The 19,357-nt window shown below is 41.6% G+C and overlaps 1 protein-coding gene across 1 annotated transcript in view; it reads right to left on the bottom strand.

Moving 5' to 3' along the window:
- Hsdl2 (hydroxysteroid dehydrogenase like 2) overlaps positions 1–19,357 on the bottom strand; it is a 42,079-nt gene that overhangs the window by 3,562 nt on the left and 19,160 nt on the right. Inside the window, exons 7-10 of the mRNA XM_021160855.2 lie at positions 18,006–18,200; positions 13,396–13,467; positions 7,676–8,053; positions 5,745–5,873 (exon numbers count right to left, since the gene is read on the bottom strand). Coding sequence (XP_021016514.1) covers positions 5,745–5,873; positions 7,676–8,053; positions 13,396–13,467; positions 18,006–18,200 — 774 coding nt within the window. The remainder of the gene's footprint in view (positions 1–5,744; positions 5,874–7,675; positions 8,054–13,395; positions 13,468–18,005; positions 18,201–19,357) is intronic.

Genomic DNA, 19,357 nt, shown 5'->3' with positions numbered 1-19,357 from the left:
AAAAAAAAAAAAAAAAAAACAACAACAAAACAAAACAAAAAAAAGTTCAAGGAGCAAAGAGAATCTACAAAGTTGTCCTCTACCTCCACAGAAGTGCCATGGCACGCACAGTCATAAACCTCATACATACACCTCACACACCCACTTAGCCCCCTCACACATAGTAAAATAGTAACTCAAAATGGATCTAGACTAAAATGTATGATGTAAAATTTTAAAGTCATAACACAAGGGGTATTGTGGGCTAAATGGAACCTGTAGGCTCCTATATTTCAACATCTGGTTCCCAATTTGTGGTGTTGGTAGGTAGGAGGGTACAGAATTCGCCAGATGTGAAGCTTGCTGGAGGAAGCACACCATTTCAAGGAGGCTTTGAGAATTTACAACCCTGTCCACTCCCAATCTCCCCCCTCCCGCTCTCTTTCCCTCTCTCACGTGCAGCTGAGATGTGAGCTCTCGGCTTCTGTGCACCTGCTGCCATGACTCCCCCATGGACATGTCCTCTGGAACCATAAGGCAAGTAAACTCTTTTATGTGAGTTGCCTTGGCCATGGCATTTTATCACATTTATCAACAGAAAGTAACCAGCACAGAGGTAAAGCTTTGTAACCTGAAGTTTGACAGGGAGTCTTGGATCTCACACTAAAAGCATAAGCAACAACAAAAAGGTAAATCTATACTATCAAAATTTTTAAAATGTTACTTCAAAATACATCATCAAGAAAGTGAATGAGGGGCTGGAGAGATGGCTCAGTGGTTAAGAGCACTGGCTACTCTTCCAGAGGTCCTGAATTCAATTCCTAGCATCTCCAAGGCAGCACACAACCATCTGTAATGAGATCTGATGCCCTTTATGGCACACAGGCATACATGCAGACAGAACACTTATATACAGAAAACAAGTAAATCTTAAAAAAAAGAAAGTGAGTAAAAACAGAAGTATTTACATATAATATACCTTGAAATATAAAAATAATACTTAAAATTCATGGACAAAATACAACTCGGTTTAAAGGAGGAAGCTAAAGAGATGTCTCAGTGGCTAAGAGCACTTGCTGCTCTTCTAGAAAACTTGAATTTGCTCCCCAGCATCAACCTGAGGGCTCACAACAGTCTGCCACTCCAATCCAGTTCAAGGGGATCTGACACCCTCCTTTGTCTCCATGGGCACCAGGCATGCAAGCGGTGCTCAGACATACATGCAAGCAAACACCCATATACATAATACTAAAACTTGTAAAAAGAAAGACTGAATGAATATTTCTTTAAGACATTACACAGATAACCAATAAGCACATTTTAAAGGTTCGATACCATTAGCAATTTGGGGAAATCCAAACCAAAACTTTAAGATTCTAGTAGAATGATAATCATTTTTTTTAAAAACAACAGAAGTAAAAAACAGTGCTGTCAGAGGCAAGAATTAAGCAACAAAGTCATACATTCCCTGGGGAAATGGGAATGACACCGCCACAGAATAGCTCAAAACAAAACAACAGTTCCCACACCCCACAATGCCTGCCAGCCACTGAGGTAAACGGTGTTCTGTGAGAGGCATAATGGCATGAGTCTGTAATCCAGCACTTTGGAGGTGGAAACAAGAATCTCAGAGGTTAAAGGCCAACCTCAGCTATACAGCAAACTTGAGGACAGCCTGGGCTACCTGTCTGAAAAAGAAAATAATATGGTACAGCCATATGACTTAATATGCAACAAGGAAGATAAATATAACTACTGATACATAAATGAATCTTAAAGCCTTAAGCTGAAAAAAGCCAGATGCATGATACTATACAGTTTTAGTCCACTTACAAAAAAATCAATGGAAAAACAGGAAGCAATAATATTTTGTTAGCTATGGATTGGATGGAAATAGGAACTGACTATATAAGGAGAAGTTTCTAAAATAATAGAAATAGTGTCAAAGTCAAGCTTATTGGTAGATGATTAATTCTAAAAATATACTAAGAATCATGTTCATTTATTTTAATAAAGTTTATAGTATAAAAAATTATCAAAATGAGGGAGCTGGAGAAATGACTCAGTGGTTCAAAGCACTGGCTATTCTTCCAGAGGACCTGGGTTCAATTCCCAGAATGTACATGGCAGCTCACAACTGTCTGTAACTCCAGTTCCAGGAGATCTGACATCTCCACACATACACACAGGTGGTCAAAACACCAATGTCATAAAATAAAAATAATTAAAAATTTTTTTACCAAAACAATATTGATCGAGGGAAAAAAAAACTTTCAAAGAAATCACAATGTAACAATATATGTACTAATCAAAATGTAACAATATATATGTATGTACCCCTCCTCAGATAAAGTAATCTTAAACAATTTATTCTCTTTCCTTTTTCCTTAAGTGATAGAGACCTCACCTTGTTGTCCAGACTGGCCACAAATTTCTAGTTCAGCCTGCCTCAGCCCCCTAACAGAGACTGCAGGCATGCGCCATTGAGCTTGCCAACAGTTTATTTTATTACTTTCTGTTTTGCCACACAGTGACCTCTACTGGCCCAAGAGAGAGATTTGTTATTTTAGGTTTTTTGTATTTACAGTGTATGCTTCTAGATAAATATAGAAATGGCTGTGACCTCTAAAAGAGACGTCTTGGGTGCCAAGATCTAAACAGTACCCATATAAGGAAGACATTCACAGATACAATGAAAGGAGAAAGACAGGATCTTCCCAGTCTAAACTCCAGGTATCAAATGTGCCTCCTATAACTCATGACTTGGGGGACTCCAGCAAATGCAAGAGCACACTTACAAAAAGAGATAGAAAGCCCATGGTCTCAGGCTTACATATAAGGGAAAGTTAGAGCAGCCACTGAGCCACGAGTGGTGGTGCCAGCTCTGAAGGGGGCAGGAAGGCTAGGTCAAGTCATCTTCAGCTCTACAGTTTTCCAGGCTAGCCTGGACTACATGAGGTCCTGTCCATTTATTAGAAGGTCAGTCAGAACAGCAGAATAACTAAGAGCAAGAGTGGCCTTCAAGATGGCTCAGCGGGTAAAGGGCTCTGCAGTGCAAGCCAACAACCTAAGTTAGACACACAGAACTTACGCTACAAAATTATCCTGACCTCCATCAGTTCACTGTGGCATGCATATGCTCCCCACACAGAAATAATAAATTAAGTTTAGAGAATAATAATGGACACATATAGATTCATATCCTAGCCCTAACATCTACTCAATCGATATCTGATCTTGGGATTATTACTTAATTTATCAGAGTCTCAGTCACCACCTCTATAAAATGATGAAAATGATTTTTTGTTGTTGTTTCTTTGGTTTTTCGAGACAGGGTTTCTCTGTGTAGCCCTGTCTGTCCTGGAACTCACTTTGTAGACCAGGCTGGCCTCGAACTCAGAAATCCACCTGCCTCTGCCTCCCGAGTGCTGGGATTAAAGACATGCGCCACCACGCCTGACTAGTTAAATCCATTCTTAAACCACAACAATTACACAATAGTTATTAAGTATATTTAACTTATTCAGCTTAGACACTGTCAATGCCTTTTTGTTTAGTTTATTGAGACGGGATCTTATTAGATAGCTCTGAATGACTTCAAACTCACTCCATAGAGCCTTGAACTCACAAGTCAAGCCTTAGCTTCCCAAGTGCTGAGGTTATAAGCATGTACCACCTTGAACAGCATAATGCATTTGTAATTGAAACTGTCCTTAAAATAAAAAAAAATCTATGATTCGTTTTTACCAAACATTTAGGCTGAGTATAGTGGTGCACACCATTAATCCCAGTACTTAGGAGGCATTAATTTCTGTTAACTCAGTGCCAGTTTGGTCTCCATAGCAAGAACCAGGACAGCCAGGAATATAGAGAGAGATCCTGTCTCAAAAAACAAAACCAAAAACAAATATTTACTGATCTATAATGTATAAAAATGCTGTTTAATCTCTAATAAGAAAATAGGGTTTTTGTTTGGTTTGGTTTGGTTCTTCAAGTCAGGGTTTGTCTGTATGTCCTAGAACTCACTTTATAGACCAAACTGGTCTAATCTTGAGATTAGCCTGCCTCAGCCTCTACTGTGCTGGGGTTAAAGGTGTGTACCACCACTGCCAGCTTAAAAAGTGGTTTTTGATATTCCAAACTACCATAAGTGAGTGGAGGCAGAAATTAATTAACATGTTATAATGTATAATTTGAAAAGATCTAAAATAAATAAATAAATCTTTTTTAAAGGGGGGGAGGCTAGAGAGATGGCTCAGCAGTTAAGAGCACTGGCTGCTCTTCCAGAGGTCCGGAATTCAATTTCCAGCAACCACATGGTAGCTCACAACCATCTGTAATGGAATCTCATGCCCTCTTCTGGTGTGTCTGAAGACAGCTACAGTGTACTCATATATATAAAATAAATAAATCTTTAAAAAAAAGAAAAGATCATCAAATGTAATAATATAATTTTGTTTTTATAAACATATATATGTTTATGGACATAAATATATGCATGTAAGATGCTAATCCAAATGAATTGATGGCTGTCCTTTCAATGGTATAGTAAAAAAAGTTTTATTATTATTCTAGTTGTTTTTTCTAGTTTTGTTCAATAAATACTTAATACTACTGTAAAAGTTAAAGAGGGTAGGGAGACGGTTTGGTGTGTAAGAACAACTGCTGCACAAGCTTGAGGACCTGAGTTCAAATCTCCAACACCTGGGTAAGGAGTTGAGCTGTCTACAAGTATGCCTGCAACTCCAGCATCGGGGGGCTCTGAGGAAGGAGGATGGCTGGGGTTTGCTAGTTGCCAGTCTAGCTCCAGGACTCAGGAGAGCTCATGCTGGAAGGGGGTATGGAAGAGCATACTCATTTGGCCTCTACATGTATGCACATGCTTGTGCATTTGCACCTGAACCTACACATGCATAGAGAGCACATACACATAGAATGCACGCACACACACAGAGCACACACACTAGTTCCACTTTAGTCACTGAAACATCATACACAAACTAGCTCATGTACAGTGTACGCCACTAGCATCCCTTATTAGAACTGGAAACGGGGGCTTGGAGGGCACAGAATATACTTTGGTACCATTTAACAAGATTTCAGAGAATAAGCATGTGAGTGGTACTTTATAATTTATTACATGTAAGATTTCTAGGTTAGAATATTATAATGCCTTAGTTGAGAGTATTGTTGCTAATTTTTAGAATTTGTGTTAACTTACCTGTTTGAATAGTATTCTAATAGAAGAAAATAAAACAAATCACCCTTAAAATTATTTTGGCACTTTTAGAAATTACTGGGCAGAACATAAAATCGTGCAAAAGATTCTCTGGGATAGAGATCCCACAAAAGCAGCATACAAGGGCACAAGAGAGTCCTGTCTTGTCTCCTTTATGGCATCTGGTGAGGCCGGAGTGAGGTACTGCTGACTTCTAGCCTCCAGTGACCACACTGAAAATACAGTACTTTAGTTCAGGCAGAATGAAACCTACTTAGTAAGCCTTGTAGATTATTTTTGTTTCCAATGTTACGTCATTATTTTTTCGGTGATGAGAAAGATCTACCTCAGATTTTCCATTTATCAGACGAGGTAGAAGTGGATCGGAGGCAGCCTAAGAGCAGCCTCCCAAGACCACATGCTTTTCAGCACAGCACTCTCCCACTGTTGGGAATGTTTCTGAACCTTGATTATCTAGAAAAGGAACAAGTACAATATCCAAAATATTCCATTTGAAACAAGCAACCTAAGAGAGTTGAAACCGTACCTGAAAACATTTTGACAAAATCATCAGTGGCCATACTCATCACCACATCTGCCCGGTCCGAGGGCTCTCCGTGTCCAACCTTCCCGCCTCTGCTCTTCAGATCAAGAAACCACGTACCACCATCTTCACCTGTGCAGACAAATACGTGGAAATCCATGTCATCATTACTACAGTTGTAATTACCTCCTAACATGCTGTCCTGGCTAAAATCCTCAGGCCCCCATCAGACTCAGCACTGACTATGGTCTTAGCACTGTGCTAGGTTCTGAAGATCATTCAGTAAGAAAAAGAAAAGCCAGCTTCTTCTCCAAAGAGGAAACAGAGGCTATGTGGGTGTGTTGATAGAGGGAGCAAAGCTGGAGTCGTGAAATTCACACAGAAGTTACAGCAGTGCTTAGGAGGGACTGAGGCAAAGAAAACGGCTCAGTTTTATCAGGTGCAACACTTCAGTTTGGAGACGGACAGTGAAGAAGAAAACAGAGGCTATTAAAGAGGAAGCCCAGGAAAGCAGGCATTTCCAGAAGGAAGAAGTGCCCAAGCACCTTGGATCCTGCTGAGGAGATGAAGGGAGGGCTGACAAACTCAGTGGTGCACAGCCCTCATCTAGGACCATTGTGAAAACAACCCCTGGGGAACAAAGGAAACCAGAAGGGAGAAAACTATGTTCAATAGAGTGGGCTTCAGATAAAAGTAAGTGTGGCTCTGAAAGAAAAAGACAGAGGAGATGCATCTATGACTCGGATACTGCTAGAGTCTCCCATGGCCTACTTCACTGTCAATGTCTGTCAGATCACCCCTGACTGACTGCATCAAACTGGACATGTGAGGAAGGGGCTACATGTAGCTAATCAAGCTTGGGAGGTGCTGCTGAGAGCTAAGCTCCATCCACCTGGGAGGAAGAGGTGGGCCTGATGGCCGACTGATGGACGTCTGATGGCAGGAAGCTGAAGTCATTTCTACCTGCAGGTTTCTGAAAATAATCTGCTGTGGAAAATGAGGCAGTAAGCTGACAAAAGAGTCTAAGTTGCTGCTTAGCCCTATTTGAAGAGGAACCCACCAGTTCAGCTGATATTACTGCTTTGATTTTTGTCTAACAAGATTTGATAGCCTTGATGCAGCTCTGGGGAAACCAGGCAGTTTGAGTCATCCAGTCTTGAACAGAGAGGTCACAGCATAAGCACGGAGGGTTCAGCAACTTTGGGACATCAGCAAAAATAAAGACTAAAGCAACAGACCATGAGCTCAGAAACGAAAAGGAAGGAGGGAAGATTACAGTTAGGCAGAGAACAGCATCGAGGAGGAGAAAGTTTGCATATAACAGAACTAAGTAGTTCTTAAAACTACCATTAGTCTATGTTACTTTTATTATATAGAAAAACATTAGGAGTTTGTATTGGTTTGGTTTTTTGAGACAGGGTATCTCTACATAGCTCTGGCTACTCATTCTGTAGACCAGGCTGACCTCAAACTCAGAGATTTATCTGTCTCTGCTGACCCCTCTGCCCTGCACCAGGAAATGCTAAGATTAAAGCGGTGCATGACCACACCCAGCTCATATGTAGAGGTTTTAGACTGAATTCATACTAACCTAACTCAAAGATAAAAATGGAAAGCTACCCACAACTGATAAATTATTGTATTTTACCTGTACACTACCTATCCATCTATGTAGGATTTCTTCTCTATTATACATACCAAGGAGTTATTTAACACTGAAAGTATATGCTGTGACAATGTATTCTACACGTTTCCAGTTTCCACATAAACAAATCTTAACTCAAAAAATATAAATTGATAGTTACATGCTGTTTTTGAGTATCTATATTCAATAGTCTAGATACAGCTACCTATCTAGGTACCAAAGGCTGGTTTTCTTCCAACAAAAATTTCCTGTTTCCTAAAATCTCCAGATAATGGGACATAGTCTTCACCTGAGAGTTCAAACTGATAGACAGCTTGTGTGGCTCTAACAACTTCATCACTGAGAGAGTCCTTAACAATTCTAAATGTTTCTTCCACAGCTCCAAAATGTGGTTTTTGTGGTAGCATTGACTGCACAAACGGCTGTGGCTGTTGCCTTGGCCGTGGCTGCTGCTGTGGCTGCTCCTGCAGCTGTGGCTGCTCCCGTTGCTGTGGCTGCTCCTGCAGCTGTGGCCTCTCCTGCAGCTGTGGCTTCTCCTGCAGCTGTGGCTGCTCCTGCAGCTGTGGCCTCTCCTGCAGCTGTGGCTGCTCCTGCAGCTGTGGTTGCTTCTGTAGCTGTGACTCCTCCTGCAGCTGCAGCTTCTCTTCTTTCACTTCTGGCACAGAGACTGTAAAATATAATTTACATAAAGAGCCTTAAAGTTTTGGCAGTATAAGCCCAAATGCTTTAAAATGCATTAAATGGCATCTAAAAGCATAAATATAACTGATGGGGAAAGCAGCCAACCATGTCAGCTGTGGCTATGAATGCTAAAAAGCTATCTCTCCTAAGTAAAAGGTTGGCTTTTTAAATAGGTTACAAACACCCAAACCAAACAAAATCACCCCTAAACAATACAATGTTTACACAAAGTAGCTACAATTAGAGGAATATTAACCACCTATTTGGATGGCCCATCTGAGTTATAAAACCAAATGAGAGAAAAAAAAAGACACCTTGGTAAGAAAGACAGAGATCTGCAAAACTTGGCTTGAATTGGTAGCCAAGTAAATATTATTTTGTCTGTAAGTAAAATGTATTCACCTAATAATCCTTCCCTCATATCATGAACCTAGATTCCATCTCCGAATCCTATAGGTGACAGTAGAGAACTATCTCCCAAGGAATTTCATACATCCACATGTGTGCCATACAATATGCATACATACATGTGCATGCTTGTATGTGTTTCTGCTCGTGCATGCATGCATATACACACACCAACAAATAATATCTAATGTATTGAAATAGGGCTGCTGATTCAGCACATTAGAACATTTGCCTAGAATGTATAAAGCCTTGGCTTTAATCTCTACCACAGGACACACACACAAAAGCATGTGCATACATATGTACACACATACACACTACCCAGGCCCACATATAATCTACTGTATGAATCTAGGAAGTAACTCTATGGCACACAGATTAAGCACAGTAAACATAGGCTGGCTTGTGCTTTGGCTCATGAAAGATCTCAAGCCAGGAGCAGCTCAACCTATTTTTAAAAGGCACTAGCATATTTAAGGCTCTGGATTAGAGTTTGGGCTTATCCTTCTGTTTGATAGATGCTGCTTTTCAAGAATGACTCGATATTAGTCTTCCTTCTCATCTTTTTAAATCCAAGCTCAAAGCTCCTTTTCTTTTCCAAAGAAAAGGAGCAGACAGCAGAGGAGGAGGGCTGGGGATGGAAGAAGTCTACTGGAGAGAGTCGGGGAAGGGAGAGCCTATGGGAAATGAGCCCTGTGCTGAACCTATAGTGAGGGAAGGAATTCTGTGCTGGTGCTTCACGATAAGAACTTGCCCACAGCTAGGCTCAAAAGCACCTGTAGCATAAGTCCCTTTTGGTCTCAGCAGGCACTGGGCAGACATGTGGCGTGTATATGTGCAGGTAGGTAAAAACATACACATAAATGGAAAAGGCAAGGAGAGACATTTTCTTAGCAGACATGAAGATGGGCCTATGACAGCCTTGTACTATGGTCCTAGCTGAGAACCAGCAGAGAAAAGGATTCCATCAGCCGGGCAGAGTGGAGCAAAGGCAGTAAATCTATCCCTGCCATTTCATCACACTAGGAGAACAGATTAACAAGAGCCCGATTCTGTGAAAACAGCTTCACACTGAACAGGACTAAGTTATCCTGGGAAACAAACCAAAGTCTATTTATACAAGCAGTTTACTATGAAACTCAAACATTCTTTCACATGCTAGTGAGCACCCACTGTGGAGGATGAGGTGCTGCATCAGGCAAGGGGCATACAGGGCTGTCTGGCACCTTCCTCTGATTTTGTTGTGAACTTGAGGCTGCTCTGAAGCCTCAGTCTTACACTCTGTGAAATGGGTGCTTGGAAAGCATGCTGGCTTAGGTAGGAGAGGATGATGTATAAAAGCAAGTCTGAAGGCAGACACCCAAGAGACAAAGCATAACTGCAATCCTGGTGGTTGTTGTTTTGTTTCTTGTTTTTTTAGGACAGGGCTTCTCTGTATAGCCCTGGCTGTCTTGGAACTCACTCTGTAGACCAGGCTGGCCTTGAACTCAAAGACCCACCTGTGTCTGCCTCCCGGGTTCTGTAAAGGTGTGCACCACCACCACCACCAGCTGTGACACTGTTCTTGACGTACACAACTGACCAGAATAAAACTAGAGAATCTTGTCAGATTATTCTCTATAATACTGAGGACAAACTTGACAAGGTTTCCCCAAATACAGAAGAAAATGCAAAAATATAAATAACAGAGGGTGCTGTTAACTAGAGGGGGAAGGGAGAGGGCAGCCAGATGAGCAATGCTTAGTTCTGAGAATTCAAGGACTGCACATTAGCAACCCAAACTATAACTAAATAAAAAAAAGAAACTAGAAAAGACTAAGAAGGCCCCTTGTGTTCCAGCAGGGAGCAGAGATAAGGAAACAGAAACAACAGAACGGCAACATTCTCAAGGTAAAAAGTAAAACTCAATTAATTTGAACCTGTGTATGATGCATATATATATATATATATATATGAAATGAATTCCAGAAGAGGTACAGCCAACTGTTAGAGGCTCTTATCAGTAGAGGATTACAAAGAAATATGAACCTCTCACCAGGAAATAGGGCTAGACACTGCACCTTCTGAATTAAAATATACAGTGAGTGTGCAGTGGATTTGGATGTGCACATGAAAGCACCTGGCAAGGTGAGCTCCACCTCAGGCCAGGTACACTAAGCAGTGCCTGTTTAAGTACACAGCTGTGCCTACAGGAAGTGTCAGTCATAAAGTCAGGGTCTCACACTCCACTCTTGTCAGCCCTCTTGCTCTGCTCCACACTCACAAACGACCTTCTCATTATGATACTGTTCCTCATTAATAATGCCCAAAGGGGGAACTACCCAATTAGTCCCCGAGGTGGCAACTCCTCCTTATGAATTAATAGATGGCAGTACTGGGGGACTTTTAACATCTTAAAGGACTTTTAAGAATTCCAGCCGCGCATGGTGGCGCATGTCTTTAAGTCCAGCACTTGGGAGGCAGAGGCAGGCAAATTTCTGAGTTTGAGGCCAGCCTGGTCTACAGAGTGAGTTCCAGGACAGCCAGGGCTACACAGAGAAACCCTGTCTCAAAAAAACCAACCAAACAACAACAACAAAAAAAACCCAAACCTAACAGAATTCCAACCTTAGGCACACTGGTTACTGAACTGGTTAAGACAGGCTTTGGAACCAGAAAAACATGAATCTAAATCCTGGTTCTGCCTCCTGGCAGCTCTGGTAAGGTTTTTGGTATTAAACAATGCACACAAACGAGCTGCCACAGCATTCACACACAGGAGGTACATACTAACGATGAGGTGACCAACTAAGTGATTCTTATTGGCAATTGGGGACTTAGATAAACTCAAGTCATGCGTCTCCCTCCAGAGACAAATCCAATCTTAGGGTATTGCAAAAAACAGGACTTGGGGCCTCTTGCCTTAAAAACCAGACCCAAGGATTTAAGAGTTCCAGGTGACCTCTGCCACTCTATAAGAAATCTTTTGAGAAAAGGATTGATGATCTAGTTTCCTTGGTTTTTCCCTCCTGGTGAATTAAAGATCTAATGTTTACACCAGCATTCTCTGGGTTATAGGTCTCACTACTTTTTTTTTTCAACAACTAATATTTTAACTTCTTCAAAAATTTAGGTAAATCGTTGAAATGGCTAGTTTTGTGTCAACTTGACACACACAGCTGGAGTTATCACAGAGAAAGGAGCTTCAGTTGAGGAAATGCCTCCACGAGATCCAGCTCTAAGGCATTTTCTCAATTAGTGATCAAGGGGGAAAGGCCCCTTGTGGGTGGGACCATCTCTGGGCTGGTAGTCTTGGTTCTAAAAGAGAGCAGGCTGAGCAAGCCAGGNGAAGCAAGCCAGTAANGAACATCCCTCCATGGCNTCTGNATCAGCTCCTGCTTCCTGACCTGCTTGAGTTCCAGTCCTGACTTCCTTTGGTGATGAACAGCAGTATGGAATTGTAAGCTGAATAAACCCTTTCCTCCCCAAGGGCTTCTTGGTCATGATGTTTGTGCAGGAATAGAAACCCCGACTAAGACAATCATAGACACAGAAAAGTTATGATTAATCTGGAAATAAAGTTTGTCTGAAAATGCACCAAGGTTCTACAGATATCAAAGACACAGAAAAATTTGTTCCTAAAAACATTTATTACAAAATGTTTCATGTAATGTGTTTCAGTAAACTACAGGTGTTATTTTAAATAGATCACAAAGATTAAAATGTAACACCACACACACACACACACACACACACACACCCCAATTCAAGGCCCCTTGTCTCTGAGTTACAAATAAAAAAAATGGAGTATGCTCAATACTTCCTTTGAAATTAATCCCCTTGATAACATAGTTGCACAGTACAAACTGTGAAAACAGTGCTATTTAAGATTCTAATATGACACATCTTCCTCCAAATATCAACATGAAATATCTAAAGACAGCTGTCAAGGAAAAAAGATAAAACTTGGGACAACTACAAAAATAAAACATCTTTTTTTAGAACTGATGATTTTACATAATGTGCACAAGTTCCAGAATAGTTTAGAACAGTGTTTCTCAACTTGTAGGTCAAGACCCTTTGGGGTGTATGTGTCAAACAACCGTTTTGCAGGGGTCACATATAGATATCCACATATGAGATATTTATGTTATAATTTATAACAGTAGCAAAATTACAGTTATGAGGTAGCAACAAAGTAATTTTATGGTTGGAGTTCACCACAACATCAAGAACTGTATTAAAGGGTGACAGCACTATAAAGGGTAGGAACCACTGGTTTTGAGGCAGAGGACAAAAATATTGTTATAACATTAATTCTATGTTTTACAAGAAACAGTAAGATAGTGTTTGCATTTTCTTATTTAAAATGATTTACCTAGACATGGTGGCACATGCCTTTAATCCCAGCACTTAGAAGGCAGAGACAAGTGGATCTCTAGGAGTTTAAGGCCAGCCTAGATCACATAGTGAAACTCTGTTCCTAAATAAATAAATAAATAAATAAGCAGGCTCTAGAATCTTGGTGCTGGAGAGATGGCTCAGCAGTTAAGAACACTGGATTTTTTCCCAGAGGACCCTGGTTGAATTTCTAGCATCCACATGACAGCTCACAACCATCTCTAACTCCAGTCCACTTGGGAATCCAAAACCTTCTTCTGGCCTCTGCAGCACCAGGCATGGTTATGGTACAGAGACACACATGTAGGCAAAATCCCCATATACATAAAAAGAAAGAGTAATGCCAGGCAGTGGTGGCGCATGCCTTTAATCCCAGCACTTGGGAGGCAGAGGCAGGCAGATTTCTGAGTTTGAGGCCAACCTGGTTTACAGAGTGAGTTCCAGGACAGCCAAGGCTATACAGAGAAACCCTGTTTCGGAAAAAAAAAAAAAAAAAAAAGAGAGAGAGAGAGTAAAATAAAATATGCTCTAGATTCTTACCATTTGATTCTTTCTCCTCCATAACTGCATCTGGGTGTTCATCTAAGAAGAAATCTGGTAACAAGGGATGACCTGAAAATTAACCCCCAAATAATCAAATTATAATAATTACAGAATAAATTATTCTAAAAATAATTTTTAAATACAATTTTTATTTATAAAAACAAAATATTTTTTAAAATGTAATATTTATTTATTTTTTATTAATCATCCCTGTCATTTACATCTTAAATGCTATCCCCCTTCCCGGTTACCCCTCCACAACTCCCCATCTCATCTGCCCTCTCCCCCCTCCCCTTTGCTTGTATGAAGGTGCTCCCCCACCCACCCACCTACTCACTCCCGCCCCACCACTCCAGCATCCCCCTATGCTGGGGCATCAGATCTCCACAGGACCAAGGGCTTCCCCTTCCACTGATGTCAGACAAAGCCATCCTCTCCTACATATGTCTCTGGAGCCATAGATCCCTCTCTGTATACTCCTTGGTTGGTAGTCTAGTCCCTGGGAGCACTGAGTGGTCCGGACAGCTGACATCATTCTTCCAATGGGGTTGCAATCCCCCTCTACTCCTCCAGTCCTTCCACCAGCTCCCCCACCGGGGTCACCAAGCCTTTTAATAAAATTCATTTCTCTTTTAAAAAATCCTTCTGTGTTTATGGAAAGGGCCCCTAGGCAACTGTTAAACTATTTGATCTAATATATTCAATTATTTTTATGTAGATCAGTTACCTCTTCCTTTATGACAGATTTCATCATAAGATCTAATTTTGTTTAATTTTGTTTTCTGACAAAGCCTCACTAGTTCTGCCTAGCCTAGAACTCTGTATATAGATCAGGAAACTTGCAGCAATTCACCTGCCTCTTACCTCCTAAGCACTGGTATTACAAATTCATGTGACTATGACCAGATATCTATCTGTATTCAGGAATATATATGGCTGTGTGTCTACATGTATGTGTGGCTGTGCACACCCTGTGTCTGTGTTTGTAGAGGCCAGGAGACATCAGGCGTCCTCCTCTATCGTTAGTCCACCTTAGTCTCTCACAGAGTCTCTCACTGAATCTGGAGCTCACCAATTCAGCTAGTCTCTGCCTCCCCGTCCTTCCTGGCTCCCTGGCTCCCAGCTCTGGGATTAGAAATATGCAAAACATACTCAGCTTTTTTACATGGAGGCTAAGTATCCAAACTCAACTCTTCATGATTGTGCTGCAGGCATTTTGCATATTAAACCATCTCCCCAGACCCCTGAAGGTCTACTTTCTTTTTCTTTTTGTTTTTTGGGACATATTCTTACTGTGTAGGCCAGCCTGGCCTTAAGCTCATTCACTGCCTCCTAAGTGCTGGAATTAAAGACACGTACCACTGTCCAGGCTGGAGATCTGAGTTTTACAAACTAAACTGTCTCCTCTTCATTGAACTGTCCGTTCAATTGTAGTTCTTTATTCTTTTCTAGGCACCATCTGATGAAGAGGCTGCTTTTCTCCACTCCTAATTTTTACAACCTTTGTCAAAAAGTAGGCAACTGCAGCTATGAGGGATTATCCTGGGACCCCCCAATTCTAGCCTACAGGCCCACGTCAGCTTTTGTGCCAGAGCCATGATGGACAAGTGTTGTAGCACCTCTCCAGCACTGCTCTGCTCTTTGGGGTCTTTGTGCTTCCCTATGAACTGTGGTGCTGTACAGAGTGATGGGGCAGGGAGTGGGCAATAACAACACGAGGAACAAACTGTGTGAAAACACCATATTTAAGTCAGTACTTTATATATCACTGCTATTATTGTTGTTGCTGTTGTTCTTGTTTTGATTTTTGGAGACAGGATCATTCTGCATAGCCCTGGATGTCCTGGAACCTCACTATACAGATCAGGCTGGGCTCAAGTTCACAGAGATCTGCCTGCCTCTGCCTCCTGGGTGCTAGGATTAAAAGTATGTGCCACCACATCTGGCTGTATATTTATTTTTTTAAACTTTACCTGTCACGTTGCTCGTTAGCCTTCTAGCTAAGATTGACTATAGAATAAAACAAGTAAAAGCTGTTATGTAAAGCTATTATTTATAATCCCAGGAGCCCATGTCCTTATCCTCCTTATGACCCCATCATCCTACATCCCTCCAACATGCTAAAGATTAGTGTCCCGTTGACCCTGACAGCAGGGGCCCTGATTAAGGTCTTGCTTCTCAGTATCCATGTGTTTGAATATTTTCTCCCGTTCTCTGTCTGCCATCATGAGAACTGAGCAGTTATTAATTCCACTGGGCTTTTTTCAGCTAAAGTTGTGGTTAGAGAGTAAGTTAGCTATCCAAATATTATCTTAGTATTAACTGACAGCTGTAAGACATGTACATGAGGGATCTGAGGGTCACAGAGCCTTCAGAACTGTAGGTTTCCCCTCCCCAACCTAGGGAAAGAGTAAACTAATTTTTATTATATCCCCAAATCATAGTGCCTCATTATATTTAGTTCTTGACCCTTGGCAGGATTTTGGGGGAAGGAGACAGGATCTTGCGATATCACTGAAGCTGGCCTCAAACTTGCGCTCCTCCTGCTTCCACCCCCAAGTGCTAAGATTGCCAGCCACAAATTTAAAAATCTATATATAATAACATCACATCTCAAAGCCTAAGATGAGCCAGGTGTGGTGCTACACACCTGCAGCGCAGAGCTAAGGAAGCACAGCCAGGAGGATCATGCGTTCACCAACCTACTACATAGTGAGACCCTGACTCAGAAAGCCAAGAGCTGGAAGAACAGCTTCAGGGTACGAGTGTGTGCTTGCTAGCATGTGCAAGGCTAGAGGTGGACCCAGAACAACACCCACTGACACAAAAGCCCCAAAGGAATTATTACAGTGTTCCCAATCCAAAGGTCCCGAGTATGTCTCATTTGGGTCTCCCACATATCCTACCCACAGGCACAGCAATGGAACAGCTTTGAACTTGTTTTACTACTTGCAAATATTAACTGTTGAATATCACATATGCCAAGAACTCTGGCAAACACATTATATATATTTTTTGCACAAAGTTCTGAAATCCTGTATAGAAAAAAAATGATTTTCTTATTTTAATAATATGGAAATTGGGGCTCAGAGAAAGCAGGTGGCACGCTGAACACCTCCGACCTGGTGAGAGGCAGAGCTGCTCTCTCAGTCTGAGCTGACCTGCCAAATGCCTTCTACATATATTATTTCTAAACATTTATTTATTATGTACAGTGTTCTGCCTGCACATATGCCTACACACCAGAAGAGGGCAACAGATCACATTACAGATGGTTGTGAGCCACCATGTGGTTGTTGGGAATTGAACTCAGGACTTCTGGAAGAGCAGGCAGTGCTCTTAACCTCTAAGCCATCTATCTCTCCAGCCCTCTACATTTATTTTAATTTTTTTTTAATCTTTGTTTTTTGTTTTTTCAGACAGGGTTCTTACTATATAGCCAGGCTGGCCTTAAACTCACAAAAGATCTGCCCAACTCTGTCTCCTGAGTGCTGGGATTAAAGGTAGGTGCCACCACACCCAGCTAGATTTATTCATTTTCAGTGTGTGTGTGTGTGTGTGTGTGTGTGCGCGCGCGCGTGTGGTGTGCACATGCATGTGAGTGCCCATAGAGTCCAGAAGAGGGCATAGGATCACCTGAGTAGCTGGGAGTATAGTGGAGACCACTGCAACCTGCTTAGTAGAAATATATTCCATATAAAGTAAAAACCCATTATCATAGTCATCTATAATTTCAAAGGAAATTATTTTTAAATAGTGGACATTGAAGAGTTCTGAAAATTCTCAAGTCAGACCACTAGTTATAAGACACAGCTGCTCATTCATCTTCATAGTCTAAGATATTACTCTTTAAAAACAAACATTTTAGCTGGGTGGTAGTAACGCACACATTTAGTCCCAGCACTCGGGAGGCAGAGGCAGGTGAACCTCTGTGACTTCCAGGCCGGCCTAGACTACAGAGTGAGTTCCAGGACAGCCAGGGCTACAGAGAGACCCCATCTTGAAAAGCCAACAAAACAACCAACCAACCAAACAAACAAACAAAAAGGGAGCTGGAGAGATGTCTCAGTGTTTAAGACACTGGTTGTTCTTCCAGTCTTCCAGAAGTCCTGAGTTCAAATCCCAGCAACCACACAGTGGCTCACAACCATCTGTATTGGGATCTGATGCTCTCTTCTGTTTGATCCCATATTCTGTCATGCAGGTATATATACAGATAGAGCATTCCAATAAAATAAATCAATAAAATAATTTATTAATTTTTAAAAAAAGACTAAAGAACTCTACTCCTGTATCATCCGTCATACATCTGAATAAGATCTTCACTCTGATTCCTAAGACTACCTTTTAAACAGTCAGTTTCCTGGTTTGGAAGTGGAGAATAACTGAAACAACCTTCTACATCATCACGTCATTTTAAAGCCCTAACCCCTACTTCTAGTGGTTTCTTATCTCTTAAGGTAGATATAGTGTGGGAGTTTCTCTTCACTGGAAAACAGCTTGTAAAAGAATATAGTCATTTTATTGCACATACACACACAAAACCAGTGTGTTCACTGTATAAAATGTGGGACAACATTAATACTTTCAACAAATATAAGCATTACCTGGTGTAATTGCGTAGACATCAAAATTTTTTATTCCTTCTTCTTTTAAGATATTTTCATCAATAATAAAGTTGCCAGTAAAACTTTTTGGCCTTTTGAAAATGGAATATGCAGCGTCCGCAATGATGTCAACTTTTCTACATTGGTTTTCAACACCAGATCCTCCCAGCATATCCATAGCAGCAGTGTGAATGGCTGCAGAGAACACACATACACACACATGACTCCATGTGACTATGCAAATAACAAGTCCGTACCAAGGTGGTCAAAATGACCAAGGTGGCAAAAAGGAGAGTACGGTCAGGGATTCACTAATGTTCTATAGGCAGAATCTATAGACAGAAGAGGGATGGGGAGGGCAGCAGAAACAAACACTCTGTACCTCGAAACAGAACCGGGGAGAGAACAAGCAACCTCCTCTGCTACACAACACAGAATACACATGCAGAAGTCCTTCGTGAGAAGCACAGCAAACCTGCTTTGATTTCTGCTGTAGAATGTTCAAGAGTTTGTACAGTAGTCTTGCAAGTTGAAGAAGCCGGTCATGGGCTAACAAACCAGCCCTGGATTGGTGGGTGGGTGAGTGGGATTTTTAAGCTAATCGGGTCATGACTTTTGGCAACTTTCACACCTTTGGCCCTCAGCTTCCTGTTTCCAAAATGTGAAGCTCCCTTTCCAATGTTTTTGTCACTGCATTAGAAAACAGATGATATTCCTTCCTTACATGATATGTCGCAGTATTCCCAGTGTCTAAAACAATGTCAAGGCTGGAGGTGACCCTCCCCTCTGCAGCCATTACCAAACCAGTAGCTGACAGTCTCATCCCTGCATGCGGAAAATCCGCTCCGAAGTGGACTTTCCTGTTCCCACCCTGGTCTGGACCAGCCGAGAGTGAAGAGGTAGTCGCTCCCTCAACTCAGCAGAAACTATGAAAAGATCTTATAACAGGAAAAAAATAGGGACTCCCTGCTCCCAATCCCTTTTCTGTTCATGTTCAGTTCATCAAAGTACTAAAGCTGGAGGGCAGAGCTGCTAGTGTGGAGAAGCAACATGTCCTGGTTTGACATACACAGTCTTTACACAGGAGCAAGTGTGTTTTTAAACGCACATACCTCACACCTGCCAGGCAATCCCAGCTCTTGTGAGGCAGAGGCAGGTGGAGCTCTGAGTTCAAAGCCAGCCTGGTCTACAAAGAGAGCCTAGAGCAGCCAGAGTTATTACACAGAGAAACCCTACCTCAAAAAACATAAACCCAGCCGGGCGTGGTGGCGCACGCCTTTAATCCCAGCACTCGGGAGGCAGAGGCAGGCGGATTTCTGAGTTCGAGGCCGGCCTGGTCTACAAAGTGAGTT

The sequence above is a fragment of the Mus caroli genome, chromosome 4 (genome assembly GCF_900094665.2).
Source record: "Mus caroli chromosome 4, CAROLI_EIJ_v1.1, whole genome shotgun sequence".
Lineage (NCBI taxonomy): Eukaryota > Metazoa > Chordata > Mammalia > Rodentia > Muridae > Mus > Mus caroli.
This window is presented reverse-complemented; position numbering and strand designations above follow the sequence as displayed.